This window comes from Peromyscus leucopus, chromosome 18, assembly GCF_004664715.2.
Source record: "Peromyscus leucopus breed LL Stock chromosome 18, UCI_PerLeu_2.1, whole genome shotgun sequence".
In the NCBI taxonomy this organism is placed as follows: domain Eukaryota; kingdom Metazoa; phylum Chordata; class Mammalia; order Rodentia; family Cricetidae; genus Peromyscus; species Peromyscus leucopus.
Window position 1 is genome coordinate 39203424 of NC_051078.1, and position 21794 is coordinate 39225217.

General features: G+C 41.9%; 1 protein-coding gene across 7 annotated transcripts in view; it reads right to left on the reverse strand.

Moving 5' to 3' along the window:
- Positions 1–21794, reverse strand: part of Anks1b (ankyrin repeat and sterile alpha motif domain containing 1B) — an 854565-nt gene that overhangs the window by 599751 nt on the left and 233020 nt on the right. For all 7 annotated transcript variants that reach the window (XM_037211910.1, XM_037211909.1, XM_037211906.1 and 4 more), the window contains exon 5: positions 10704–10884. In XM_037211910.1, coding sequence (XP_037067805.1) covers positions 10704–10884 — 181 coding nt within the window. The remainder of the gene's footprint in view (positions 1–10703; positions 10885–21794) is intronic.

The following is a 21794-nucleotide window of genomic DNA, read 5'->3' on the forward strand; positions in this document are numbered from 1 at the left end:
AATTAAGCACGTATGTTGTCCTCATGTGTATGTTTTTTTTTAAATAGTGGTAGTTCAACGTAAAAGGAATTTCAAGGTAGAAGCTAATGCATATCCACCAGCAAATCCTGTTACACCTAAATCCTTTCCGCTCTCAGTCTAGTCTGGACACTTGTCCTCAGGTAGGACAAGGTGCCTTGGTAAGCCAACAGACTTGAAAGGCAGGCCGCTACCTTACAACAAACAGACTTGGGTCTGAAGAATGTTGTTCGGACACATGAGAAGCTAGTCCCAGATGAGAAAGGGTCTAGCCAAGTTTCTGAGGAATTTTCAAAGGGAAAGGTGTGAGTGAGGTGGGGGAGACAGAGACATGGTGCTGCATGGGTTTCCTGGGATTTTCCCGCTGAGCTCTGTCTTTGCAAGGATAACAAGGAAGTAACTGGGAGCCACAGTGACTGAGAGGCCTAGCTTCCTAGTCTCTTATAGATTCTGGGCATGGTCACATCCTGTTAAACTTGATAGTTCTACATGGTAAGGAATCGTATCACCTTGGGGATGTATTTTCTGAACACTTTTTACTTTCCTTAGGTATTCGTGAAACCCAGAAGTTCCTATGACTTCTTGAAGGGGACCTCAGAAGGCCTTCAAGGGGAAAGCCAGGTGAGGTGGCATGTAGCCAGCTTGGCAAAAGGAAAGGTAACTGCGCAGGGGCAGGGGGCGGGGCAGAATAGATGGATGAGAGGTATGGCAGAGACTCAGAGACCCCTAGACCACTGAAAGCTGAACAACAGGTATAAGACTCAGCCAGAAGAAGGCATGCATTTGTCTGCTGTAGGCCACAGACATAGTCTGTGAATCAGTCATAAAGGTTGTTTTACGCTGCCCCCAGGCCCCACACACTAGCCATTCATTAGAAGTTTAAACAGAAATCAAACTCAAACGGTCTCCACTCTCCACAGGTATGTCTTTGCTCTCTTGGGTTAGTCTCCGGGGAGAACCTTGCATCTACTCCCTCAGTGGCCCTGATGCCTGCCTTCTCTCTCTCTTCTCTGGCGTGTTTGGTCAATGCATCTTCAACCACAGGCACCTCTTAAAGTGCTCTGTTCCTTCGTTGAAGGATCATCTTCCTCTTCGCCTTAACCTAGTCGTTTTCTTGCTGCCTGTCTCCCGGGTCCCCCACTCTTCTCTGGAATGAAGTAATCACCCTCTTAGAAACTCTCACTGCACCCCAGCCTCTCACAGGACAGGACACACTAGTGAGTTTACTGCCTGTTGTTCAGCTAAACCATTAATTAGTCCTTGCATTTTTTATTTTTAATTCCTTTCATTTTAAAGTATATGTATATACGTATGGGTGTGTATGGGTTTAATTAAGTGCAGTGTCCCCGGAAGTCAGAGGGAGGGCATCAGATCCTCTGGAGGCAGAGTGACAGGTGGGTGTGAGTCACCCGACGTGGGTGCTGGGAATGAAACGTGGTTCCCCTGCAAAGGTAGTGTTTTGTCTTCACTGCTGAGCCACCTCTCCAGCTACCAAAGCACTGCTCCTGTGTCAGTAGACTTCACTTGAAATGACAAGTCCCACACCCTGTGCAGACACACGCCACGTATGTGTCCCCATTGTGTCTTCATCATTTTAAACCACTGAAACACAACTTTTCCTCTCTTTGTCAAGCATCTAGTAACAAATATCCTGCCTTTCTGTGTGATTTGTGATTTGTCACAAAGGCACTGGGAAAAACGTCATGTGACACCAGAGAGAAAACAAAACAACTTCCCCCCACTCCCACCCCCTGGCAAAAAAAGACGTGAATCATTTCATGCTTTGTTAGGAACAGATAAGAGTGTATTTTACTAGTGGCTTTTGACAATATAGTACTTTTCTTTTGATTACCTAAAATCCTGATCTACTTAAAATAGTGGTTTAAACTCATGTTTTACTAAATGGACATGCCGTCAAACCACCTCAGAAATGTTTGTGTTTGTAGCCATAGATCAGAGAGGAGGCTTCTGGCGGTGTGAAGTCGTAAATTCAGACTCAGAAAGGGTCAAAGCAATGAGAATAAATGGCTGCCCAGTGCTCAGCCCTAAGGAGGATGTCTACTGCCTCACCCCTCCAAGGCTTGGAGGACATCTCAGGAGAGGAGGTAGGAAGAACGAAAGGGCCGGGGGATGGGGAGGAGGAGCTCAGAAGAATGCTGTCTTCTGGATCTGACGTAGCTGTCCGACTGAACTCACAGCAGCAGTGGTCACCTGCCCAAGACCTGATGCAGTCCGGACTCGTCAACAGTCCACTGGGGATGGCAGCTGTGAGAAACTCTCAGGTGGCCCCTCCTCTCCATGAGGAGCAGTCAATCGTTGCCTCAGTGACGTGGCCGTGGCTCCTGTTCTTGCTCAAGTAAAGACTACCAACCATGCTCATGATTAAACATAGTGGGCTACAGGGAGGGAGGGAGAGAGAGAGAGAGAGAGAGAGAGAGAGAGAGAGAGAGAGAGAGAGAGAGAGAGAGAGATGGAGAGAGGAAGAAAGGGTCTGGCAAGGGTGGAAGAGCGATAAGAAAGGATAATGGGGTAGTTGTGATCAAAGTACTTTATATATGTATAAATTGTTAAAGACTAAAAAAATAAAATACCGGATTGTTTTTGGATGTCCCAAACACATAATTAGACATCACCCCGACAAACTCTACTTCCTTGCTGTCTCCTCATGCTGAGTCTTAGGTTGGAACTTAAAGATCTTCTCAGTTGTCTTTGGTTTTATTGACATCTGTGACCACAGTCTCCCTCAGCAGGCCACGTCCAGCAGCTGCTGTAATAACTAGGTCTTGACTGCAGTGGGGGGGTCTGTTTCACATCCCCGTGAACTAACTAGAAGGAAGGCCTTTGCCTCCCTTTCTGGCAATCGCTAACCCGTGGGAGAGCGCATGCCATGCTCTCCATTCTGATTTTGCTCCTCTGGTGTTTCCTCTCTGCAGAAATCCATCCTACGCTACTGAGTACCTAACGGCTTTTGGTTTTTGTTTTTCCTTCCATTTGGAAGGAAGCACTTTTCTACATTACCTAAAAAAAAAATATTTCCCCTCTCTCCCATCAGTTTCCTCCAGCAGGAGGTAGATGGTTTGAAATTGCAGCAGAACTGGAGGTAATTAGTTACCCCGGACGGCTGACATGCCTGGCAGGTGCTCTGGAGAAGGTGCTAATTCATGAAATGCTTTATATGGAAAGAGCTTTCTGGATTAGCCTTCTAGAAGAAAGAAGAATCTGTCATGATTTGTTCTCTTCTTCCCCCTCCCCAAATCCACAGCACACCTATCCAGTGCCTTCTTACCGAGAAACTCAAACTTTGGAGTCCCCCACTGTAGGCCAAGCCACTGTTTGTTTCTTGAGCTTTTAATTTTTTTACCCTTTGCTTTTAATGAGCGTACAATTATTACATGGTTTCTCCCACTCTGCCTCAGCCCGCTGACAAACCATTGTCTCAACTATCTACATAACAGAACTCTTTCAATACCCAAGTTTAGATTAAAATATCCAAACTGAGCTTTCCCCAGCCCAACTGAAATCAACTCCATCCTTTCAGAAGTTTAAAAAGGTCCAAAGTCCTTGAGTCATATATTTTATCCTTTTCATTTTATCATATCCTGCATCCAACCACCAAAAAGTATCTTATCTCCACCTTCAAAATAGACCCGGAATTCCACCATTTAAATCCCACCACTACTTCTACTAAAAAAGAAAAAAAAAATAACCCTAATAGTGTCAGTGGGGTACACATACTGGCAGCCACTAAGGGTACCCCCAAGACTGAAACACCTAAGGACATGAGCTCTCAGGTCAGGGAAGTGCTCCATATAAGAAGGAGATACATGGGATGCATGGGGGTCAGGAACAGAGAGCTCCTGGAGCAGGGGAGCAAACTTTGAAGAAATCCCCCTCTCATGAAGACTCTAGAAATCAGGGAACGAAATTATTGACCCTCAAGGAAGAGTGGGACAAAGTCTAGGAGAGGTGGATGCAGGTAAAGTCCACCTACATCATGACTGACTGAGCAAATAAATATTATGTCAATTCTTTTGAATACAGTCTAAAGTATATGTAGATACAGTCCTTCACACCAAGTGTCTCCTCCAGGAAACCATACTGACCTAAATACAGACACTAATTTGAGGGGTACAGGCTAAGCCCAGTGCTCACTCTCACGGTCTCAAGATCGAATCATTCCTGGATTCATGTCCATTCCCGCTGCAGAACCCACCCCCACCCCTTCATTCCAGCTTTTCTTCAGTTTTGACCTTAGGAGTCTTCATCCTCTGGAAGCTTCAGTCCTCATGGCCCTGCTGGATTTTATTGTTACTCATCTCTTTGTTCTTTCTCTCCCTCCTCCACATAAATTCTATGCCAAATTTGCTCTCTTTCTTTCATTCCTATTTTCTGGCTCTTCGATCACTTCAGTATACCCATAGAAAACCCACAACCTGTTTAAAATTCAGTCTGTAAGTCTGCTGCACTTATGTCCTCCAGCTGACTCAGGCTGGAGAAAAACCCAGAGCTGCACTGGCTAATCTTGGGTGTGGGCCATTACTTCGATAGGTGGTCACTCCATGCCTGTTTTCTCCTAAGTACCTGTTTCAGCTCTTCTCAAGGGCCGTATTTTAATGGTCTCTCTTCCCAGCTGGAGCTACTGCTTTCTGCTTAAGGGAGAAAACACAAACTATCAGATTTTCTGTAGACTGCTGTATGGATGCCCTTGCTGGCATTTTTACCCACACCCAAAATATCTTTCCTGTTGGCAACACACTCCTGTCTGAAATCAGTCTTCCCACTTACTTCACAAACCCCTCCCTGTTTTTTTCTTCTTCAGCAGAACTTAAAAATTGCTTTGGAAAAAATTTCCTGTAAAGACTAATGATGGTCCATACTTGCTCTCTTTAAGTCCTCGACCTCTGGTTTTCCCCTTACACATTATGTTGATGTTTTGCCCATTGGTTCTAATCAAGTTGGTCTTATCAAGGTCGTCAGTGACTTGTACACTGTTACATTTATAAGTAACTAGTCCTCTTCCTAGTCCATGTAGGAGCTATGCTTAACAGAGCCAACTAGACAATTGTTCGTTGTCTCTTCTCCTCCTCCTCCTTCTTGTACTCTCTCTCTCTCTCTCTCTCTCTCTCTCTCTCCCCTCTCTCTCTCTGTATGAGATGTGCACAGTGTTCACGCATATAGAGCAGAGGCAATGCCACATGTCTTCTACCATCACCTTCCACCTTATTTGATCAGATTCTTCCATGGAGACCATTGTTCTCCAGTTGTTGAGACTGACTGGCCAAGCTCCAGGGATCTGCCTGTCTCTGCTTCCTACCCAGAACTGGAGTTACAGATGTTCATGACCGTGCCCAGGTTTCAGGTGTGTGCTGGGGATCCATATGTGGATCCTCATGCTCCTGAAGAAGGAACGTTACTGACTGTGTCATCTACATGCCCCCCTCCCCATTCCTTCCTTTTTAGTATCTTATTTCACCTGACTCCGGAATACAATGCCCACTAGGCGCTCCCCTGGCCAAGGATGCTGGCTCCTTCGCTGCCCCCTTTGTTGGTGCTGACTTTTGTCCCATCCTCCACGCTGTTCAGTTTTGGTCCTCCTCACCTACACACACTCCACATCATCCATATCCATTGTTCTCAACATGTGGGTCTCGACCCCTTTGGGGGTGGATCAACCCATTCGCAGGGTTCCATATCAGCTATCCTGCATGTCAGATGTTTACACTATGATTTATTACAGTTGCAAAATTACAGTTATGAAGTATCAACAGAAATAATGTCATGGTTGGGGGTCACCACAACATGAAGAACTGTATTAAAGGGTCACAGTGTTAGGAAGGTTGAGAATCACTGGTCTAGGTGATGATGGTCACATTTCCATCTTTACCTTGGTCCTTCTTCAGCTGCCTACTCAGCACATCCTTCCAAAGATCTAATAGACAGCTAGAGTGAAAATTAACTCCTGACATTCAACTTGCTCACCAAATCTACTCCTTCCCAGATTCTTAGATCGCAGAAGAGGGCAAATCTATCCTTAGAGATGTTCCAGACATCTTAGCAGCATCCTTACTTCTTCTTTTTCTCACAAGGCCACGTTTACTTCTCCATGACCTCTTGTTGCATTTACCTTAACAACATGTCCAAAGGGCTTCTGTTCCCCTCTGCCCCCCCTGTTTTATCTTTGGTCTCAGTGTTTGGTCCCCACTCTCCTTATTCAATGTTTCACTGTCCTCCTTTGGATTTCATGGTCCTTTCTCAGTACAGAGGGATCCTCATAGGACAGATGTTAGATCAGGTGACTCTTCACTCCCAGTAAGAAAGTCTTTAAAGGAAATGGCCAATTGGGCTTTAAATGACCTAAGCCTACCTCCTTACCTGCAAGCATCCCCACTTCAAGAAATGCATCTGCTTAAGCTGGAAAATGTGACTCCTTCTTTGAACTCATCCTTCACCTTTGCACATCAGTCAGTTAGCACCCCCACTCCAAGGTTGTTCGTTGCATTTCTGCACGTATCATTCATCCATTGGTAGCTGCCCTTAACTGATGCCAACTTCTCCCCTCAGCCATGCTCACCCCAAGTCCACTTCCTGCACATTAACACTAATCTCTCTAGTTAAATGCAATTTTGTCCCTAAGATTCCCACATGTACTGCCAAAGCTTTTCTCTTTTTCAGCCTTGTTTGATGATTTCTAAATTGAAGCTTTAATCACAGCCCAGGCTGCTTTGAAATGGCTGTCTCTCAAAATCAATCTGTTGGTTCACCTAGAGTTTTGCAGCCAGCCTTTAGAGACATATTAGCTTGTTGGGGGATATTCGATTACAGTGTGAACCCCAAATTAGCATTTGCTTTTAATTAAATAAATTTAACTTTGGGTCAGGAGGCTGAGTTAGCAACTAGTTGACAGAAAGTAATCATAGAGCATCCAAAAGCATCTGGAAGAGGTAGAGAGATGCCCCAGAAGTAGTATGGAGGGGTTTTGATTTGCGTGGCTTTTTTTGTTTTTGCTGAGGGGAAAGACGGTCCCTTTTAGGAGATGCTGGTAAGGAGAGAGGGTTAGCTAGTTGCTACTCAGCATCTCTGAACTACCCCAACCTTTGAATCTCGGGTCTTATTTATAAACAGAACGATAGAGATTTGGTTAAAGCTATCTTTCATGGCAGCGGCAGCAGGACCAGTGCCTGCAGGAACAGAATTCCTGCCAGGCTGCAGCCAGAGCGACCAGGTTGCTTCCAGAGAAGCAGGGCAGTAACTACAGAGGTGCAATCATTAGTGAAATAACAGTAGATTAAGGTACAGCCACTGTGCCCAAGATAAAGCAACATTAGCTCTTGTTCTATTAAATGTCACTTTTGTCAAGATTAATGTTTTGTACAATCATTTATAAAATGAACTGTACATGTACAGTTAATTAAATTATATTTCAAAGTCAAGAAAAGGCTACAAAAGACTCCTCTGCATTTTAAAAAAAATTGTAGATTTCAAGTAATAATATTAAAAGGAAAGTTAAAAACTGAAAATATTAAAGACTATTAGTTTCCATAGTTTCCAAAATATATTAACCCACATATCAACACAGATACTCAAGAAAGCAATCTTATTTTCCCTTTTCAAAGGAGCAAACTGAAGATGGAAAAGAGATTTGATAGAAAATACTGAGCAAATCCAGGATGGAACACACTATACACGACACTTGAGAATGTCTGCAGGGGAACGTCCTTAAGTCCAAAGTGTAATAAATTCATTGTATCCCAGAAGGTAATAAACTACTACTTTCTTAACCGGATCCCCCCCCCCCAAAAAAAAATCTATCTTAAAATTTTTCAAGTTTCACTTTTTAATTTAAAGCAAATCGACATTGTCTTTCCACGTTATTACAAAGTACTAGTTTACTACAAAGTTTGTGGTAAACTGTAGAGGCGAGTACTGTAGTGAACCACGGAAGTGAGTACTGTGGTGAGCCGTGGACATGAGCACTGTGGCGAGCCGTGGAGGTGAGTACTGTGGCAAACCACAGAGGTGAGCACTGTGGTGAGCCATGGAGGCAAGCACTATGGCGAGCCGTGGAGGTGAGTACTGTAGTGCTAGTTCACTACAATGGCTGCAGTGAGTTGTGGAGGTGAGTATTGCAGTATTGCATTATAAAGTCACAGCAACGCTACTGGAACCCTTTCAACAACTAAAGGTTATGTTTCAGCTCAGCTGAAGGTCAGACTGGAAAGCATCCTAAGGCTACAATTGCTCTGCACATTTTGGATGACGTAGTAAATGGGAGTTCTCACCCTCTCCCCTTGGGGGTCAGGGCTTAGATTCTATACCCACAACTCTGGTTTTTAATGAGAAAAAAAAAAAAAACACGAACAAGCAAAATCTTGACCAACCTCAAAAGATAATTGAAAAAATTGAATCCTTAAAAACATTTTGTCCTTGAAATAAAATAAAGCTGATAAAGATTTTCCTTAAGGCAAGTATAGCAATATTTGCCACCCCTCCCACTAGGGGCTTTAAAATCTGGAACTGAGTATCAAGTAAGTTCTGGTTGAATAGTAATTATATATGCCCAGAGTCCTTTCCAGGGCTCACATGCCATTTCTCTTTAGAAGGCACATCCCACTTTCTCATCCTATAAATTGTTCTGTTATACAGAAGACAGTATATACTCCGTTGAATGAATGTGAGGTCTGAGTAGAAAAAAGAGAGGTATGAGACTATCATACTCCCTGCTACTACGATGAACAGTTACTACTATTTATTGGGCACTAACTCAGCAGTTGATAGGGCATTATGCTAATTGCTGCTTTATAAGCATGTTACACTATTGGCTAAGGAAATCTAATTAGTTCCTTGTTCTTTATAGAGAAGAAAAGCCGTAGCACCAAAAGCCGAGCTTGTCTCATAATTAGCAATCAATTTCGGCAGCCTGACTTCAGGGCTTACCATGGGCCAGACCCATCTCCTGCACTGTGCATTCTAGAAAGAAGGGAGAAGACAGTAGCTAAGCCAAAAGGCCATCAGCATCATCTTACATACAGATAAGACCATAGAAGGAAGAAAAGAGAAAGATCTGCTAGAAGTGACTAGAGCCAGTCAGGTGTGGTGCTACACACCCCAAATCCCAGCACGTAGGGAGCTAAGGTAGGACCATGAGTGTGAGGCTAGCCTGGGCTCCCCAAATATCACCAAAGTGAATGTAGCGATGGAGAAAGTGGTTGGGAACAGGGACACTGGCACCAGGTTTGAATGCCCCATTTGGATGCGTGGTTGGTCTGTGTGTCTGAATTTCCTTCACTGTAGAGACTACTCCTCAACCCGTACGCCCATCAAAAGGTCATGAGGAGTTGACATAAGGAAAATACCTAAAACACTGTCTGACAGAGCACCAAGTATTTGCTTTTTATTATTATAGGAACTGTTTTAGTTTTTTGCTTCTTTCTTACCATGATTCCCATCACAGTGAGAACTTCTACTCAAGATAGTACAATCTGAAGCTTACATGAAGAAGTATGTCCAAGTCAAAAACCTAAATATACTCCAAACCATCAACATTCGTAGACAGAGTCTGCAGGTGGAAGGAACCAGAATGCCAAAGTCCCTTTGCTGCCGATGCCCAGCAAAGAAGGCCTGGATGAGCATGTTAAAGGTCAAATTCAAAGGTGAGTTGGGAACCAGGTGACAGCTGGCTCCATTGGCCATGGCAAGGACCAGAATCCTTTGGCACACCTTAAACACAGCAATGGTGTGCTTTGATTTCCATTTTATAAATATCTTTCTGGCTGCCATGAAAGGTTGGATTATGATGTCTCCAGAGTCTTATCACTTGGTACCTCAGAGAAAATAATTCTTTGGCTGTATATTTTTTTAGAATGTTTGTGCTGGTGCTTTTAATAGTATTGTCAGTTAAAAGACTTAAACATGTACATATATATGCATATATCTATGTGCAGAGAGTTTGAACAGATACATGTTCAAACTAATGGATCACCTATATTGACTGCTATACTCTACGATTCTAAAATGAATGTTAATAATATCTACCAAGTTAAACTCTTTGGATAAAAGCAAATGAATAGTGTGTTTGCTGTGACATAGACAGAGGAGGAAGACACTGTTTGAGTCCTAGTCCTGGATGTCCCTCAGTCTTACCATTTAGCTTAGCTCATTCTTCTCCAAAGGATATAAATACCACGAATCTGATTGGATAGAACCAGAATGCTTTCCCTGGTGGGTGGTACTACTTCTCCTTCTACCCCTCCTTTCCAAGTTCACTTGGGTCTAAACAGGTGACATGTATCTTAGCAACAGTGTCCAACTCAGTCTTACCAGATATCCTTGATACGGGTTCTCCAGTCTCAAAGCAGCTATCAACAGGCCCATGTGCTGATTAGCTGATGAAACTGTGGCAGAGCCGTGAATGGAAATGGAAGAAAAAAAGCATTTCTAGGCCCTTGGTTGTTTTACAACCATAATACTATTAGATTGTTATATTAATGTAAGCACTTGAAAAGACCTCTATCGCATTAAGAACAATATTATGCCCATGCCATGATAAAAATATCAATACCCTATACTGCTGCTCATATGATGTGAACCAGAAATAAAGTTTGTAAGAAGATTGTTCTTAGTCACCAGAGCTCATAACGACTCTGTTGAAGCTCAAAAGCACACCTGTATAAGATGAACTGTTTTACCTGTGTGTTCAGCTCCCTCGTTCTTGACTTCTGTGGTTCCCACAGAAGAGGTGGGTGGGCTAACTGGAGGGCTAGACGGAAAGCTTGTACACCCTGCAGATGTGCTGATTTCAAAGTATTCTTGGTTATGATTCATTCGTTGGAAATCCAGAGAAGACACAATAGATGTCCGTTGTTTTGGCTAAAATAAGCAAGATGACAAGAATATTAATACAATCATACTTGCCTTTAACCCTCCCTCACTGTCTAAGTAACTCGAGGAAGAAAAAGTGTATTTCATTCACACATCCATGAAACTGTTTACCAACAAAAGCAGTGAGGGCAGGAACACAAACAGGGCAGGAACCTGGAGGCAGGAGCTGATGCAGAGGACATGGAGGGGGGCTGCTTACCGGCTTGCTCAGTCTGCTTTCTTATAGGACCCAGGTGCACCAGCCCAGGGATGAGCCCACCCACCATGGGCTGGGCCCTCTCTCATCAATTACTAACTAAGAAAATGCCCTACAGACTTGCCTACAGCCCAATCTTATAGGGGAGTTATCTCAATCGAGTCTCCCTCCTCTCTGAGGACCCTAGTTTGTGTCTAGTTGACATAAAACTAGCCAGCACAGAACAGCACAAAGAAACACCAATCAGTTGATGATAGAGAAAAGTTGTATAATTAAAACTGTTATGGCACAGTTGATATACTACTTCAGGCCATTTGATTTCCACAGACAATCACAAAAATCAAATACAGAGCATTGTTCTTAATAATCAATTTTGAAAGTTACAACTTTAAGTCACCTTTCCTTCCACTAACAGTCATTAAACATCTGTCATTCACTAGACCCTGAGGATACAGAGTCTAATATCAAAAGTTCCCTTCAACGTTGAAGTATAATTAAGGCAGTTCCATTTTTTGATTCTTTATATAGTCCAAGGAATTGGTGACATTAGATATTATCCCCAAGTACCATATGCTGGAATTAAATCATGAGAATTAAGTAAAGTTATATGGGACATTTTCTAGGATCTAAGAATCTACTTGGTATTTGTAGTGAACTTTGATTTTCTTTCTTAAGGATTTTAATTAATCCCCAAATAGCAAGAAAAGTCAATTTAAACATAAAAGTTAAAATCATGGAGCAATTGCAGATGTAATCTATGCTCTCCATCGGTCACAGATTACTCCCTATAGGAGCCTTCTGGGTTTTTTCTATAACAGTATTAATCATTTTCCCATTCTTCCTGCCCACTAGAGCTTAGTGCATTGTACTTAAGAAAAAGTGTATTCCTTTGGCCCTCAGATCTATGTACATTTTCCAAAACCCAACAAAAGTTTTACTTTTTACGATTCTCATTTACATAAGTGAAATATTCTTTCTTGTAATAAATAATAGGAGAGTAAATGTGACTTTTATGCAGTAAAGTTTATCATCCATTCACTTTCTTCATAGTACAATAACCTTTGGTTTAGTAGTGCTTTCATTTCTCCAAAATGTTTGGATCACTACCTTACAGAAACTCAAATACTGTGTCTCTTCTACGTCACCACGTGTTATTTTTAAAGTAGATGTCTAAAAACATATAGAGGGCACGAAGTGATAACAATACACTTTAGTCTTTCATAATTTTGTTATTTTTAAAAAAACTTGAGAGGCGCAATATTGTTGTATGGGAGCACGCAAGTCATTTATTATTATGGCACAACTCAGGGACAGAATTCAGATTAGTACCCACACAAGATTCAGTTGCTTTAGAAGTATGAAAGATGAGGATTTAATGTCAGGCTTGGTTTCTCATGAAATGTCTGCCCTTGGGGCTACTGAATCTCTGTTCCACATCCAATGTCCTTTCCACTGTGCTCTGTGGCAGCCATTAAGGAGGCACAAGCTATTACAGGAGCACTAACAGAAACAGATATGTCCATCAGTCAAGACTGTGCATTGTGTTTTGTATTGTGGGTTTTTTTTTCATCTTTATATACAGGCAATGGACTGCTTTCTCACTAATGTTCCTTCCCATGAGCCTTCTAAAGATCAAGACTGCTGATGTATATGATCTCCATTTAAATGTTTCTTAAATGTATGTTTCTAAACCTCGGCTGCCCACAATTCTAATTGCATTAAAACACAAGTTGTTATGTAATTATGAAGATAAATAGGCTAATTTTGCTGCATTAATTCATCCTACAAATATTGCTGAGTGTTCACTTAATTGCAGACACCAGGGCAAGTATTGTAATAGCAATAAAAAAGTGACATTATAGCTCTTCAGTGGGAGGAGAAATGATGCATGGGCTAAGAGGCAGTACAGTATACAAAGGAGCTGCAGGAAGGGAACATAAAAGTCAGGGAATCCACTGGTGGATTTCTATCATAGGGAGGGTCCACAAAAAGCACCCCGCCAGCTGACTCACAGCCGAGCGGAATCTTGAGGAAGCAGAGTTGGAAGACACATGGGCACACAACATATGCACATGTACATGCACACACACAAAGATGGAGAGAAAGCAAGGTCAAAGCTCAACAAGGTTCATGCTGACTGTGATACAAAGTATATGAAAGTCGTGTTGTGTTCAGGAAATGAAATAGTGGAAACTCTAGATGTCCAGACATAAATGACTCACTTTGCCACACAAAGGACTTTGGTTTTTATGAAAATATTTTAAGGAACTACACTGACAAAGAAGAGTGATTTGGGATTATAATATTTTAGTAAACTTGTTTTAGTACTTAAACAATGGTTGAAGCTGGGCAATTCCAACCAGGACATCGAAGGCTCGTGCAGTATAAAAATGGTGGTGATGGGATTGGGGACAGTGTGTTTTCAGAAGACTGTAATGGAGCTAACTTTTTAGGACTTGGCATTGATAGGCTGTGACAGTTGATTTTGGATTGGAAGCTTCCAGTGACAGATTTCTCAGTTGGGTGAATGTCAGCAGACAAGCTATTCTGTGGGAAAGACAAATGTTTAACCATCTACACCAGAAGTACAAGAGATGCATACTTGTATGCCTGAGTTACCCAAGGCAGACTACTCAAGGCATGTTCATACTCATACAAATCTATATGATGCCTCTTGTTGTTTATTTGAGCCAGGAACTATGATCTCACTCTGAAAACATAGCTCCAGAGGAAGAATATTGAGACTAGAAGACAGAGTGAAAGAAACTCTGAAGGGAAACCACTGAACAGAGACCATCTGACCTCAGTCTCACCTACATTCTCCGAAATGACTATGGACCATATTATTAGATAACATAAGACACAAGGAAGAGGTAGTGATTGCCCAAAGCTTCCTGAGCAGGGGAAGCAATGAACATGAAGATTATTTGTTAGTAATGCTTTGAGATTGGAGTCAACTCACAATGGCATCATGACCTATGGTCCAAATTAGGCTGTCTTCCTGTTTCTGTGACACCACTCCATTCATTCACTCATTGTTCATGACTGATGTCATGTCACATTGGGGACACTGAATAATTACACTACCAATAATACTTAAATATTTGCTGCCTGACCCTTTGGAGAAAACACTTGGCGACCCACATTCAAATAAAGCATTTCAGACATGCACTGCTTTAGTGTGCAATACAACCATAGCCACATTAAGCACGCACCTCTTCACCTATGTGGTTTGAGTCTTATGGACTATGTGAGCAACTGCCAATTGGTAGAAGTAAGCCTAGTATCTAGACAATATGTTTGCAGTGAAGGAAGGTGACGCAACTCTCATTGGGTTTTATGAAAAATTGAAAGCAAACCCCCTTCATGCTAGGCCAAGGGGATCCTGGGAGATTCTGTCAGATAAGCATCCCTTAACTATCCCACAATGCAATGGCTGAGAGAGTACAAACAATTCACTTAAGATTATACTTAGAAGAAATCTGAAGACACATGAACAGTGCCTCAAAATGCAGAGAACCAAAGCTCTTGTAGTGAAAAGAATATGTCTATGGAAACTGAAATTACAGCAATGAGAATAAACAATAGAGACAGTAGTGATAATGGAATTGGTGACTGAGAACACGGACTTAAATATTAATATGAGTCTGTTCTAATTTCTTATCTACACAAATGGAATGCTGCTAAGCTTCTAGGTAAAATGAAGTTTTTGCAAGTTCCGTGAAATTACAGGTGAAACCTGCCAAGTGTCCTTATCAACTGAACTGTGTCCACTGGGGCACCTCTTCTGTATGACATTTCTCTTCCCGATGGTCTAGCACCCACACCTCCTGTTTTTCAAACACGTATTTACTTATAAGACTCACAATATTACATCCCAGGGGCCGAGTTTAGCCTGCTGATATCTGTAACGCCTAGGAGCTAAAACTGTTTTTCACCTTTTTAATAGTTGAAAAAAAACTCAGAGAAGTGTTTGCTGACATGAAAACTGTCACAAAGCACAAACAGCTTTGTTGAATGTGGCCATGTCCGATCATTAGTGTACCGCCCACGGCTATTTTCTGTTATAATAGCAGAGTGAGTGGTTGCCACAGAGACTGTAGGACCACAAAAGGCTACATTATCTTATTTTATTTTACTTTCTTGTCTTTTACAGAGAGTCTGCGGCCCCTGTAAAAGAGTTATCTGAAAGAATGTCACTGAGCAGATAAAATAGAAAACACTGGGATGACTGTGGGGATGTTGGATTTGCTGTGTGGCATTGTTGGAGCCAGCACAACATGAAAAAAGTGGACCCCTTATTCCAAAAGCAGATGAACAAGAATCCCCCTGTGGTGGGTAGCCATTCCAGCTTTGATCTGGAAGTTCCAACCCCCATTGAGGCTTCGGTAACTATCATACCTACAAGGCGGGGCCAAGGGAGAATCCTGAAGACCCAAGATCCAGATGCACTGGCTCTCTTGGTTCCTGGACCCTGGATGCTGGAGGTAGACCGAGCAGAGTTCTCCAGAGAACACTGCCGGACTGTGCTATGCCTTTCCTAGACCCTGTTACCTATCCCTTCACTTGTAAGTTATGCCATTAAATAAACCTCCCTTTTAACTACATGGAGTGGCCTTAGTAATTTCACCAATATCCACCCCCCCCCCAAAAAAAAAAACATTTTCCATGGTCTCTCACTACCGGGTACTTTTTTATCTGTCACTCCAGGTCTCGGTCCCTTAAGCATGGAGCTTCTCACAGCATGTGGGTTGGACCCTTCCTGGCACACAGGGGCTGCAGTTATTAGGGTGGGTGGGTGCAGCAGGCTTAGGAGGGAATTGGTCAAGAATCACACCCTGTAAGTTGATGCAACAGAAAGGCAGGATGATAGCTGAGTGACACAAAGCCAAAGCATAAGCTCTGTTAACCCCCAGACCTCACTGGCAAAACAAAGTCAGACACAAAAACATTCTTTAGAGCAAAAAACACTAAGTCCAAGCACAGGGTACACCTGAAAGCTGGGGCCAGTGTGATTCACTTGGTATACAGCAATGAAGCCAGGCCCTCTCGGCCAAGAACTGCTCAAAGTGACTGACGTGTGAATGTGCTATTATCACGGGCAGGGTGATGTGTATTTGTTATACTTATTTTTGATTATCTTCTCCAGTCAGAACCTATTGTAGGAATACTGTGGTACATAGAGATGTAAGTGAAATATATTCTGATACAACATCTGGAAGGGTATGCCATTATGGTAGACCACAAGGATGGGATCCACTTAAGACTAAAATGAGAAAGAATCCCTGATACTTCCTTCCAAACTTTCCCAACGCTTCAAAGATCCATTTTATGTTTCCTCTATGATCTTCGAATTATTTAAACTAATGGGCATTTGAAAAAGCCTCTTACTTACATTTAAGTGGATTCTAAATCATCTGAAATTGCCTAATTCGATTATAAGGGATTTAAGACACCATCCTCACCAAATGTCAAGCAGATCTAGAGGGACACACCAGTGTCAGTATAAAAAGTGGCACCAGCAAAAGTCAATGGTAGTATTAAATAAATTAGCCAGGTGAAACCATGGTTCAGAATGAGTTCTCCGGGAAGACTGCTGAGTATCAGAAAATTAGCACTAATATGACACTGATAGAGTCCCATGAAGATGACAAGCTTTCCAGACGCCTACCCACTGGCACGGTGTCTCAAAACGATGAGGTGTTTTCATACGTGCTTATTTGAAAAAGGTTAAATGGTGAGAAATGAACAGCCAGAGTAATTGTTTGGAAGGCTTTCATCAACCTGGTACATTCTGAGTCTACAGGATGTGGTAAGTGGGATTTAATTACAAATATTTTCCCTAAATGACAGCCTGATATACCAGTATCCTGATTTCTGCACTAACGTGAAATGTCAATTTATCATAGGATACATTTCTGAACATAGACTGGGTTTATGTGTTGGTGTCCTTATCTATATTCTTACTCCTTTGCTAACTGGGCACGCCCCTATGATGCTGGAGTTTTATGTCTTTCTTATTTCTTAAGTCCTTTATAAGTGGCTATGTTGGGTCTTGCTCAGCCTTCTAATTTTATATTCTGAGCACTGAAAAAACTTTATTTACTCTACTTCTATTAGTCTGTTCAACAAATTAACCATCAGCTATGTGCTAAGCCCTGTTCCAAGCTCTTAAGATAAATCAGAGGACCAAAAAGAATAGAAATGAATTTTAGGCATTTGAAATGTGAAATATGTGTTGGCTTTAACTTTTTAATGCCCCTCCCAAGTATTTTTTTAAATAGCCCATTCTTACAAATACTGCCAAAGGTGTAAAAAAGGAATCCCTACACACTGTTGAGTGGGAAAGTATACAGCCACCAGGGGTATCAGCGTGCAGGGTCCTTTCGGATACACAGTCAAAGGAACATTAGCCAAAATATACTAGCAATACCTGAATTCCTATTTTTATTGAGACACAAACAACCAGTAGCCAAGTTATGGGTTGACCTCAGGTGTGCATCCACAGATAAAGAAAATATGGCATGAATATAGTTTTTTTTTTCAGCCTTAAAGAAGAACAAAGTATATTATCTCCAAGAAAATGGATGCCACAGAGAAAAACAGTGAAGTGACTCCAACTCAGAAGGACAAATGTCACATATTTTCTTTTCTATGTAGACCCTAGATGTGAGCCTAGCATAATCATCACCAGAGAGGTTTCATCCAGCAATGGGAGAAGAAGCAGAGACCCACAGCCAAACATTGGGTGGAGCTCAGGGAATCCTGCAGAAGAGGATAAGGAAGGATTGCAGGAGCCAGAGGGGTCGAGACACCACAAAAACAGCCCACGGAAACAACCAATCAGGGCTCATAGGGTCACACACAGACTGAACTGACAATCAGGGAGCCTACATAGACCTGACCTATGTATATGTATATATGCTCTGCATATATGTTGTGGTCGTGTTGCATATATGTTGTGGTCGTGTAGCTTAGTGTTCCTGTGGGACTCCTAACAGTAGGAATAGGGGCTGTCTCTGACTCTTTTACATGCTCTAGGAACTCCTTTTCCTCCTATTAGATTGCCTTATCCAGCCTTAATGTGAGGGGATGTGCCTAGTTTTATTATAACTTGACATACCATATTTGGTTGATATCCCTGGGAAGCCTGTCCTTTTCTGAAGGGAAAGGAGGAAGAGTGAATCTTAGGGAGAGGGGGTTGGGGGGAGGGGCTGGGAGGAAAGGAGGGAGGAGAAACCACGGTTGGGATGCAATATATGAGAGAAGAATAAATTCTAAAAAAATTAAGAAATTAATTTAAAAAATTAATTCTGGGGGTGGGGGGAAGGATGTAGATGTCTATCATTCTTGAGTGGCTATTTTTGATCACCAGGGTACGGCACCATTTCTCTCTCCTGCTGCTGCAATTCACTCCTTAGAGGCTTCATAGACTCCTTTAGCACCTAGGCAGTCACTGGTACCTGTGGGACAAACTGTGAAACCCATTGCTCCATACACAAGGTGCTGATGTTCTTAGTTGCTCTGGCCTCTTCTTGCTGACTTTGATAATGGATGCCCTCAAGGTTTTCATCAGGACTCTAAGAATATCGAGCTCCTTTCTCCTGTGATGGCCTCCCTTTGTCCCCTCTGTTGGACTGTGGATTTCTCCCTTTGGTTTTGTCTAAATCTAACGATATTGGTTTTTGAGAATATCCCACAGTAACGTGGCAGTTTTCACCACCTCTGCAGTTTTTTTCTTAGGTTTGATTAATTTGCCACTTTACTTGCATGTAAGGAGGAAGAAAAGGAAATAACTGGTCCACTCATCTTAGGATTCTTGGTGAACTCGCTTTCTTTCTTCCTCCTCGCAATTCCCTGCCTCTGTCTCCACCAGGGATCAAACACAGGCCTCGCACATGCCTAGCAAGTGCTCTACGCTGAACTGCATTTCCAGCCCTCTACTGAGCATTCTGAGAACAGTAGAGAAAAGAGGCTTGAAGACGACCAACAATGCCTTTGAAAAAGATGCATGAAAACTAAAACCATCTTTCTTTTCAATAAGATAGCATTTCCCCATTAGATGCTGGGTGGTGTGTGTGTGTGTGTGTGTGTGTGTGTGTGTGTGTGTGTGTGTGTGTGTGTGTGTGTTAAAATGGGGATTTATTAGAGTGCCTTACAAGCTGTGGTCTGGGTAGTCCAACAATGGCTGTCTCCCGTGGAAAGTCCAAGCGTCCAACAGTGGTTCAGCCAAAAGGCTTGGACCTCTGCAGATCAATCTGGTGCTGGAGGAGCCCAAGATGACCCCCTGGGGCTGCTGCTGGTTTTCAGTCTATGTTGGAATCCAGTCACAGCGACAGGATAAATAAACTTGCCAACAAGAGTGAGGACAAGCAGGCAAAAAGCAAAAGTTTCCAACTTCCATGACCTTTTATGTGGGCTGCCACCAGAGGGAGTGGCCCGGATTTAGGGTGGGTCTCCTTGCTTCAAATAATCTGATGAAGAAAACCCCTCACAGGCGTGCCAGAAGCTTGGGTTTAGTAGATTCCTGATGCAGGCAAGCTGACAAGCAAGACTGGCTATCACAGTGTGTGTGTGTGTGTGTGTGTGTGTGTGTGTGTGTGTGTGTGTGTGTGTGTGTGTGTGTGTGTGTTTGCCTGTGCACACAAATATGGTTGTATGTGTGTTATAGTGTACATGATGTGGAGGTCAAGAAACCACCTCTGTGTGGGCCCTCACCTTCTGCCTGGCTTGTGATTATCCACCATGTAGGCTTGTTGGCCCTCAAGCTTCCAGGGACTCCCCTGTCCCCACTTTCCATTTCCTTAGCCCCAGGACTGCAGACACTCACACAACGTGTTTGCCTTTTACATTGGCTCTGAAAATTGAACTTAAGTCTTTAATCTTACACAGCAAGTGAATTAACCAATAAGCCATCTCCTCAGCCCTTATAAATTGAATTCCTGTAGTCACTAGATATATTATTAAGAGTAGGGCAGAAAATATTAAGAGTTTTACTCATTTCTGGTTTTCATCTCTTTGATTCATTATATTTTTGTATAGAGACAGTTAGCTACGAATTAACATATATTCTCATCTTTTATTAAAAGAGATTATAAAACTACTAGCATATCCCCTTATATTTAGCATACATAAGCATGAGCACAAAGTTTTAAGAACAAAGAATATGTGATGTATGTTTCTTTTTATGAGCTTGCACTGGAATGATATATACATACATGAAAGATTAAGTTTTAGACTTTAGTTTCAGTCAGTCAAAGTGTTAGGTGGTTCCGGATTCAGTGTAGCTATTGAGGAAGAGGAAAGCATTTGGAGGAGTTCACCTCATAAAAGCAGCTCTACCCACAGGAAAACACTCATAACTATCTTGCAAACATTATTTTAATTAAGTATTTTAAATATTCACACATTAATATTTCAAGGATGTTCATGTCAAATTCAATGTCCTAGATTAAAAATAAGTATGGCCAGTTTTATTTCCCAGTTTGTTTTTAAAAATAAATTTTTAAATGATTTGGTTCATTTTAAGAACAGCAGGAAGGTAATTATGCAACTGATTATAGAAGATATGTTCTGAGCAACCAAAATAGGAAGTACATATCACTGTGTGGGAGAAAGGAACTTTTACACATAAATGTGCACAGTGCTTTATATAAAAAAATAACAGCTTAGCATTTAAATTAAGATGTATATTTTTGAAGAACTGTAAATTCAGATGTAATTCTAATAAGTAATTAGAAAGGAGCTCGTGTGACCTTTTCCTGGTTTCCCCAGTGGTAGCATCTGACCAAACTCGTCTACCTAACAACTGGGATCAAGAAACCACAGATTTCTATCTTCACCAGGATTCCTTTTGCACCTTTTATAGCCACACTTCCCTCCTGCCTCTCCTCCTCCTCAGCTCCAGGAAACACAAATCTGTTCCATAATCTTCAGATTCATCATGTCAAGAACATTACATAAATAGTCCCATCCAGTGTGTAGCCTGTGGGAATAGGCTCTTCTCAGTTGAGACTGGTCCAAGCTCTCATTTCCATAGCTAGCGCCTTTATTTGCTGGGTAACATCAGGGCTATACATGGTTAACTCTTCACAACTGTGTGGTGACTGGGTTGTTCCAGGTCCAGCTGTTAGTTAATGATGACACTACATACATCTTATGTGCAGGTTTTGGTGTAGGAGTATTTTCATTTGGCTGGTATAAATTCCCAAGGCCACACATTCTGGGATGTAGAGTGGTTACATGTTTTACAAAAATACCAAACTTTTTTTTTCCAGAATGATGTTCCTATCTTTCTTTTTAATAGCAACATGGGAGTTTCTCTAGCATTTTATTGGCTGTGGTGGTGTCTCATAGAAGCTTTAGTTTGCATTACCCTAATGAATAATGATGCTGGACATCTCATGTGCTTCTCAGCTATATATTTGCTACAGTAAAAGGCTCCTTAATTTTGGGGGGGGTATATTATAATTTTTGCTTTGTTTTAAGGGTTCTTTATATATTCTAGATATTGGTTCTTTTTCAGATAAGTAGCCTGTCCTTCAGTCTTCATAACAGTATTTTCCACAGGGCAAGAGGTTTTCATTTTGATGAAGCATACAGATCAATATTTTTTTTCTAGGGGCCATGTCTTTGGTGTCAACTATAAGACTTTGCTAGATTTAGATCTTAAAGCTTTGGATGGTCTATATTTTCCAAAAAA